General features: G+C 36.7%; 1 protein-coding gene across 1 annotated transcript in view; it reads left to right on the top strand.

Annotated features, from left to right (window-relative positions):
• LOC147068995 (putative multidrug resistance-associated protein lethal(2)03659) overlaps positions 1-7,034 on the top strand; it is a 107,212-nt gene extending 100,178 nt beyond the window's left edge. The window contains exons 19-24 of the mRNA XM_085951224.1: positions 605-722; positions 1,922-2,348; positions 3,925-4,097; positions 4,185-4,284; positions 5,501-5,641; positions 6,870-7,034. Coding sequence (XP_085807350.1) covers positions 605-722; positions 1,922-2,348; positions 3,925-4,097; positions 4,185-4,284; positions 5,501-5,641; positions 6,870-6,905 — 995 coding nt within the window. The 3' untranslated portion in view covers positions 6,906-7,034. The remainder of the gene's footprint in view (positions 1-604; positions 723-1,921; positions 2,349-3,924; positions 4,098-4,184; positions 4,285-5,500; positions 5,642-6,869) is intronic.
• The last annotated feature ends 2,065 nt before the right edge of the window (positions 7,035-9,099 follow it).

Here is a 9,099-nt window from a genome sequence, read left to right on the forward strand (position 1 = left end):
ACAGAATAATGACAGAGGGAGTGTATTCAAAACACAAACACGATGCCAAAAGAATAGATGGCGACCAATGGACCAATCACCTTGTTATGCGCTGAACTCGGGCTAATCACAGCGTCGCTCGCCGACCAATCACCGTGCGCCGTTCTAAAGACACGGAGTTTTCCCTCCAAACACCTTATGCCGTTCGAATGTCACGACCCAATCATTGTCAAACGCGTGTAACTCGCTTATTTTGAATATTTCCGACGTAAATCGTGGGAAAGAAAAACGTAAATGCGGGTATTAAATGTACTGAAATACATTGTGACTGAAAAAATTACACGCAATTGCCGGGAAAACGTGAATTCCGGGCACGTAAAAACGAGGTTATACTGTACTTTTATGACTCATTTCTCACAGGACGAATGTTGTCACTTAATTACTTGTTGGATAGGTACTTTCTTATGTGGCATAATAATTTCATAAGTAAATTGATCTATGCAAAAAAATGTTTTTAATTTACGCACATCATTTTTTTGTGCAAAGAACCGAGTGAATTTATGAAGGTTTTATCAGAAATAAATTTTCTGTACTCATTCGATACATATTGGTTTTGTTTGTCCAGGTAATCTGGGTGGAAATGTCGGCTTGGCGATAACGCAGGCCATGGGTCTGACGGGAATGTTCCAGTGGGGAATGCGGCAGAGCACGGAGTTAGAGAACCAGATGACCAGCGTTGAGAGGTTAACATACAACTGCATTTAGAGTAATCCATTGTGAACCACTGCTTACGATTCTCCATGTAATTTCGTCACTTATGTTGACTGACCTGTGATCTACGGTAGGCAAACTCATGAACTGTTTCGATGACTACATTGTCAAGTGTCAGGCAGTGGCGAAGGGTGCCTGTTGAAGGAAGGTAGGCTGTGGTTGGTAACAGAAAAAAGTCCGTTTTTACCATGTGGAGCCTAAGAAGTTCCTATTGGTTGTATTGTTTTTTTTGTGTCCGGAAACTTGTACGTATGCAGTTCGCCATATCACACTTCACCGTGAAATGTTGTATCGGAAATATATGGCCGTATATTAAAGATCGTCCAACCTCTTATGTTAAATAAAACACAGTTCTTGTCGGTCTACACTTTACAGGAAGCCAGCAACAAACAAATTTTGAAAATAGCCGATTTACTGGATTATTTGTTAGGTTAGGTTAGGTTATCATTTTTGAATTCATGAATTTTGCCAAAATCGGCTATGAAAATTGAATTAATATCCATATTAAATCTAATAAAATTGGAAACCTTATAGTATAGGGTCATCTCTTTCCGACAGAAAGCTCACGGCGAACTGTGCTACGGTGAAATGTTTTATGTACACTTTTATAATCTGTTTTTTTATGAGAACTTGATGTAAGCCACTTGCTCGGCCTATTAGGTCCAAACACATTAAAAAAAACATGTCGGTTTGAAGACCCGGGGTTCAAACCCGGGACCCATGACATTTGTTTCATCTTCAGTATTGTTACAATTTACTGAACATAAAATATTTTACCTTTTTATAAAAGATATTTCACTAAAGCGTCAATTACATTGAGCTTCTTTACGAGCTGTTTGTTGGCGAATTTACAATCTGCCTGTAAAGTCGCCCAGTGTAATCATCGAACATGTTAGCTTGTTCGATGATTACACTGGGCGACTTTACAGGCAGATTATAAATTCGCCAACACACAGCTCGTAAAGAAGCTCAATGTAATTGAGGCTTAAAACAGACAAAATAGATATTTTACAACAAAACTGATGCCATATATTAATCCAGGCAACAACCGCTCTTGACTCACTCCTTCATCATTCATCATAATCCATGCCTCATTAACCCAAAAAGTTATCATACACTAATTGATTCCTTTGGTAATGCCTAATTGTGTTTCTTTCTTAATACCTTACAGAGTAATGGAGTACAACGACATCGAGAAAGAGCCGCCATTGAAGAGCGAAAAGGGAAAATCCCCGCGCCCGTCATGGCCGGAAGCCGGTGCCGTAATCCTCCGCAACGTCTGGCTAAGATATTCCCCCGACGCCTCGCCTGCCATCCGAGGATTGAGCTTCGCCCTGCAGCCCTCCGACAAGCTGGGAATCGTCGGCAGAACTGGCGCTGGCAAGAGTTCCATTATCAGCGCACTGTTCAGGTTGGCGTACGTGGAAGGCACCATCGATATTGACGGTGTGGACACGGGCAAGATAGGCCTCCACGAGCTACGCAGTAAACTGTCAATCATCCCACAGGAACCGGTACTGTTCTCCGGTACCATGAGAAAGAACCTCGATCCATTCGATGAGTACAGCGATGATGTGCTTTGGAAAGCATTGGAAGAGGTAAGAATTCTATATTATCGATTATGGTTTGGTTTGGGTAGGACATAACCAACACAATTTGTAATATATATTCTTAATTCAACGAAAACAAATAAGTATGACTGAAAAAGTATGCACTAATTTTGTTGGATCTCCCATAGCATACCCAAACTATTACGATTTAATTCAGGCTGGGCTTAATTGAATTTTAAAAACTAATCAGCATTATCTGCACATTGTATTCTTAGTTCAATGAAAACAAATATGCAAGTATCACTGGCAACGTTTAGTGTGTACTATTTCGCCACTGATCTGCACAGATAGAGATTTTTCTTTGAAATCTATTCCTAGCTCCATCCACGGATCTAGAATCTTTATTCTTCACTCCGATCTATACCACAGGTTCTCAAACTTATTTCAACCACCGCCCACTTTGAGATTTAAAAAAAATCTAGTGCCCCCATATTTTTTAACTTATGTAGGTATGTATACCTTTTTACATTACCATCTGTTGCGTATCTTAAAAACAGTTAAGTATTGCAAATATAATTTTTAAACATGCTTTAAGGCTATATCTCAGTTGAGGCATGGTCTAAAAAGATTGTGGCTAGGCGATGCGCGGATTGCGGGTCGCGGGTACAAATGACGCATGCCGAACGAAATATAATTTGTCATATAAATCCAACATGCGTCCATTTAATGTTCTATTAGTAACAATAATAATATATTCATTGACATGTTTTCTTTTTAAAGTAAATGGGTAACGTTTTTAGTCATCTTTACACGATTTAAGAATTCATACCCCCGTCGCCATCACGAAACAAATTGACGTATTTACACCTCGACGTTCGCTCTCCGAATGCCATCGAGTCCAAAATTTCGTTTCGCCTATAGTTGAAAATTATTTGCCGTTTCACTCATGTATCGTCTTATGTATTATATGGATAGGATAGATAGAGTGTGACCCACATCCTAGTTCTGAGATCAAAGAATGTTTCAATGAGAGGAAATAAAACTCATACTTAATCGTATTTAGAAATATTTTTATTAACATTGAATGAAGGCTTTGAATTTAAAAGTTATCTAATGGATGAAGGATGAATCTGATGCATTTCGACGAGTTTGTTATTATTAGGCGCTCGAATTCACTTATAAAATTAAAGCCGTAAGTCGTCACCGCGTTCAGTAACTTGCAGCCGATTTCTCTTTTTGAATATCCGAAATCACTAATAATTTTATTTAGTTAACTTAACCATGGACTACGTACATGAAATATAAAGTTGCATCCACATTATTACATGCGTAAACGACTCTAATTTAACCGTCTATACGGGACTCGAAGCATTCGAGTAGTAAATCACATCTCAAGTGGTGTTGTGTCTAGATTCCGTCGGATTTTTATAGGTAGAATTTGTTTGCCGTCGCCCCTCTAGATTTCCTTAACGCCCTCTTATTTTCTTTGAGCCTTCTACTGCCCCCCTGAAAGCCTCCAGCGCCCACAAGGGGATGTTATCGCCCACTTTGAGAAAGACTGATCTATACTAACCTAAACCTTACTAATTTAAAAAATTGACCGAACAATAATTTGATGTTACAGGTGGAATTGAAGGAAGCTGTAACAGACCTGGCTGGCGGTCTAAACTCCAAGATGTCAGAGGGAGGCACCAACTTCAGCGTTGGACAACGGCAGCTGGTCTGCCTTGCAAGGGCCATCGTCAGAAGAAACCGAGTCCTCGTTCTGGACGAGGCCACGGCCAATGTGGATCCTCAGTAAGATATTTTCAAAATTCAATTTCATAATATATTTTTACCTCAAAAAACATAGATATTGATTATTGCCATTTTTTATTTTTATAGGACCGATGCCCTGATTCAAACGACAATCAGAAATAAATTTGCCGACTGCACAGTACTGACGATAGCGCACAGACTTCACACTGTCATGGATTCCAATAAGGTAAGCAACATATTGTTTGACAACAAGAAATCAGCGATAACAGAAAGTCGCTCTAGTCGCATGTAGATGACTTTTATGTGAAGTATCTGTTATGGCGACAATACATATTTAACAGTTTCGCTGCCTAGTATAAAATATAGAATTAACCCCATGTGCCAATTCCACGAAAACGTAAAAATTAGGTCAAGGTAGATGAAACGGTCTGAGCCGGCGCTCTTGAACTTGAACTGTATTTGTTATAAATAAGTTATGTTATAACAAGTCGTAAATTATAAAATTTTTCACAGTACTTAAGACATTGAAAACATTCAAGTGGTTTTGTGAATGAAGGCCCTTGTAAAATGCTCGAAAATATTATTATGTTACGCAATTTATTTTATGGATTTTTTATGGCCTGAGATAAAGAAATTTATCAGGCCCCTAATTGATTTTATGAGATTTGGTGTTCACCATGTTATGAAAAGTATCAAATTTCAAAGCAACCACTTATGTAACACTAATATGAAGACCAATTAATATTTTCTTTGAACAGTGGCATGCTTCACTAAAAAAGTTTTTGTCTTTATAAAATCATACTGAAAAATATTTAAATAACCTAATGCTGCCACTGCTGAACATGCGATAAGTGATAATGATAAGTGTTATGTAGGTAGGACCTTATAAAACACAGTGCCGAAAAATGTCTTTAAAAAACAAATTAAAAAAATCACTCAATGGTAGTACCAGTGAAATAATGACAATTTCGTGATTACTATACAGGCGGCTCCGATCGGATACGGCGGCACCGACTATGAGTGGTGACGTGGCTCCGATCGGAGCCGGAGGCAGCGATGCTGTTAAATAATGTATCGGCTCTTCTTTTAGATGCAACTACTTTTCGTCTTTGGAATAAAACAAAAATTTACTAGTAGTAATTCTAACATCATTCCTGATCGTTATCGTAGATATTTTTATTACAAAAAGCTTCAAATTACGTAAATTGACATCTGTACACCACGGGAATTGATAAATTTGGGGGTGTTCCTCATTTGAAATCGGAAGTGCAATTAATTATTCATTTAATATTAATCATTTTGGTAATACACATAATATGTTAATATGACATATGCGATTTTTGTGCTTATTTATTTAAATATTCTAAATAATTATCATTAATTTGTTGTGTTTTGGCCATATCAATGAATATAAAAGATAATATCTCTGTTTTATCATGAAGGTGCTGGTAATGGACGCCGGCACGATGGTGGAGTTCGATCACCCGCACATCCTGCTGCAGAATGAGGAAGGAGTCTTCCGCAGCATGGTCAACCAAACCGGCAAATCAATGAGCGAGGCACTCATCAAAATCGCTCAACAGGTATGCTATATTGTTTTTTACAAATTTACATTATTTCTATATTCAAATCGAATGAGTATATTTTCAGATGTAGAGGATTCATCACTTTTGTTCTCTATTTTGAGGAAAACGCGTGCCTTTCAGGCACAATTGAAATAAACTGTATCGTTCACTATATTGTTAAAACCTTTAAAAACACTGAAAATTGCTTGATGTCATTTACGTGATGAGTTCGGTCATTCTTTCCCTGTCCGTGCTTGTTTTTATTTCATTGGTCTTTTTCATCTTTGTCATTTGTAACTTTGATTTATTATTTGACATAAACAGTGCACACTAAACTTTGTCAGTCATACTTCTTTGTTTTCATTGAACTAAGAATATAATTTGCAGACGGTGCTGGATAGTTTTTAAAATTTAATTATTAAACCCTGCCCAACCAAACCATAATAATTTTGGTAGGTATACTTTGGGCGATAAGACAAAATTGTGCACACTTTTTTATTCAATCTTAAAATTCATTAAGCCCTTTCTAAACCATATCATAATCAATAAAAAATATCTAAAATGATGTTTAGGTAGCTATAATTTTAGATATTTTATAGATAAACGAATATTTTTTGACTTATCTACCATGGCTTGGATTAGGCAGGATTTAATTGAATTTTAAAAACAAACAAACACTATCCACACATTGTAGTCTTAGTTCAATGAAAACAAATACGTTTGACTGACAAAGTTCAGTGTGCGATATTTACAGCCTACCCCCACATTTCGAAAGCTTCAAGTGTTGTTTCTATGGGTATCCACGCCTCCATTCATCCAACATAGCATCCAACTATTCTCATTTGAGTTCCAAGTTTAGATCGTGGCTACAAAGTATTTTATTTATAGGCCATCCATGGACTGTAAACGTATGCGGTTTCGAACCGTGTGCTATACTAAGCTTATCTTTTCTGGTCATGGAAATATATTTCCACAAAGTATATTATAAGCATCTGATCGTATCTGTTTATACCATACACTTACACTTACAAATTTAGTGAAAATATACATTCATGAACAAAAATCATAAATATAGTATGGCACACGGATATAAACCGCATACGGTTTCAGTCCATGGATGGCCTCTTAGTCGAGTAAAAGCACCCCCGCCTTTCCCGACTCGGCATTTCACGGATTACGGACAATCCCTAATTCACTGATTATGTTATTGTGAAACTAATTCATATCTTTTATTGTTTTTTTGCAGTGCTATGAAAAACAGATCAAATCAAAATCGGATTAGACCGACGCGACACAGTGGCCTGACGCCCAGTTAGACACCAGTAATCATTTTTTATGCAAATGATGAATTGTATATTTATATACAAAATGAAGAATCCGAAATATTTTCTTTCGTCGATAAGAAAAAACAACCAAATTTCTACGTTCGTAAAGTTACGTGAAAACTGTGTTATCGTTTTTGTTATTATTATGAACCAATGTTGTGTGTGTGCGTACGAAAGTGCGAATTGTGTTTTTAGTGAACGCGTAATAACGGGCGTTATATGATTATCAATTTCTTTTATATGCCGAAGTGATGCTGTAAATCATTTTAATTATTTATTTTATTATGTATTTATTTTAATAAATCAAATGTTTTAACGCCAGATTTATAATGTCGAAAAGGTGTATCTCTGAAAACGCAAATTTGAAACACTGCCGTGAGATATTCACCCGAATGACACTCACCAGTTAAGTATTCTTTCACAAATTATAGTATAAGAATAATTTCTGAATGTGCTTAATTATTGTAAATGTCATTTGGATAGCGTTACGGGACCCACGAATTATAAACCGCAGTGGTTGAGCGGCTTATGTGTCGGCTTATAATGTCAAGGATCAAAGGTTCGAATTCTGGTTTATGTTTGGATTCAAGAGTATGGACCTAATCGCTTGAGCAAGTAGCTAACATCAGTTTCTCATAAAAAAATCTGTTAATACAAACCTCCACTCTGTGGAGGCGCATTATGATCCTATCAGGATCGGACATGGTCAAAAAAAAAGAAGAAGAAAAACCTTACTAGTTGGTTTCATTTGATTATTATCTTATTTTGAGTTGGCCGACCGCGACTGCATGAAAACTTGGCAATAGTTGCTTGAAACATATGTTTGGTTTTTTTTAACGTAAATAAAGAAACTATTTCTTTAAAAGACGTATCACTTTTACAGTGTGTGCCCTATAGTGTAGTTTGTGCGGTACATAGTCCATTTAATACAATCTAAAAGCTGTGTTTTTGTAGATACACCCTTCTGACATAAGACACGTGAAAGTATCAGAGACTCAGTCGAATGCCTGAGCCATTTATTTTAGAGAGGCTAATTTTTATATTTTTAATATGTAGGTAATTGTTTATTTTTAAGATGTTTTTCCATGTTTATAAAACGTTACGTAGAATAATTTTTCGAAAATTCCGTTGAGCCTGAGGTCTATTTATTAAAGATGGAGATCGATATTGAAACAACGTCACAAATACAGAGTAACCTAATAAACCTTATCTTTTCAGTTTAATTTAAATGACTTTAACCTTCTCTTTACGATTGCTATTAAATTCCGTCCGTTCCGGTGATGTCACTTAGGGTTACCATACGACATTGATAATATTACAGTAAGTCATCATCATCATTATTTGCTATATGTCATATCCAGGGCTTTTTTTAAAAAATAAAAGGTCCCGGAACTCAATTCACTCACATCGTATATTTGAATAAAAGTATATAGTGATTTCCATGGTCCCCATATCCTGAAGCGGGCCCCCTACCTATCACTAAGGTTAAAAGTAGTGTTACGCTCTGTAGTAGCGTTCTTCAAATGGTGTTCGAGGTAAAATTTAAGGTATTCAGTGTATCAACATCAACCGAAAAATGCAATTACATACACAACTAAATATTTTAAAATGTCAATAAGCCTGAAGGAAATTAGTGCCGCAGGCGATTTTTTTACGATTAATACAAATTTGTGATGTGTGTTTATCTTACTTACATATCTGGTCTGCCCTCAGGCTAGAGCCCTTTCAATCCCCCCTTTGTCGGGGCCATGGTGATTTCCAAAGTTCAGTCCAATTCTCGTCTGGCAAATCGTCTCGATTCCTTTTTTTAGTGATACAGTCTATGGTCGAATGTCTTCTACTGAGTAAGTAGAAGACATTCGGCTCTCTTCTTCTATTCTACACCAATCGGCATTTTGAAGGATCGAAAAGTGTCAAAGGTGGTCCAACGAGTTTGATGGCCAAAAGTGCCGAAATTGTTTTGGTCTTCAACGAAGCTCTTATTGGGGTAATAATTGGATTCATTTGCGAAAATTCGCGTTCACATTCACTTGAAGAAATGGTAATAGAATTCAATGCATATGTCAAACGCGATAGTTTTTCAGGATATGTCTTTTCATGTGAGATGATTCAGGAAAATTAATTTGTACTATGTAAGCGCGAACATTGTTT

This window comes from Rhyacophila brunnea, unplaced genomic scaffold, assembly GCF_057557595.1.
Source record: "Rhyacophila brunnea isolate RB1 unplaced genomic scaffold, BYU_Rbru_1.0 scaffold_24, whole genome shotgun sequence".
NCBI classification, from domain to species: Eukaryota; Metazoa; Arthropoda; class Insecta; order Trichoptera; family Rhyacophilidae; genus Rhyacophila; species Rhyacophila brunnea.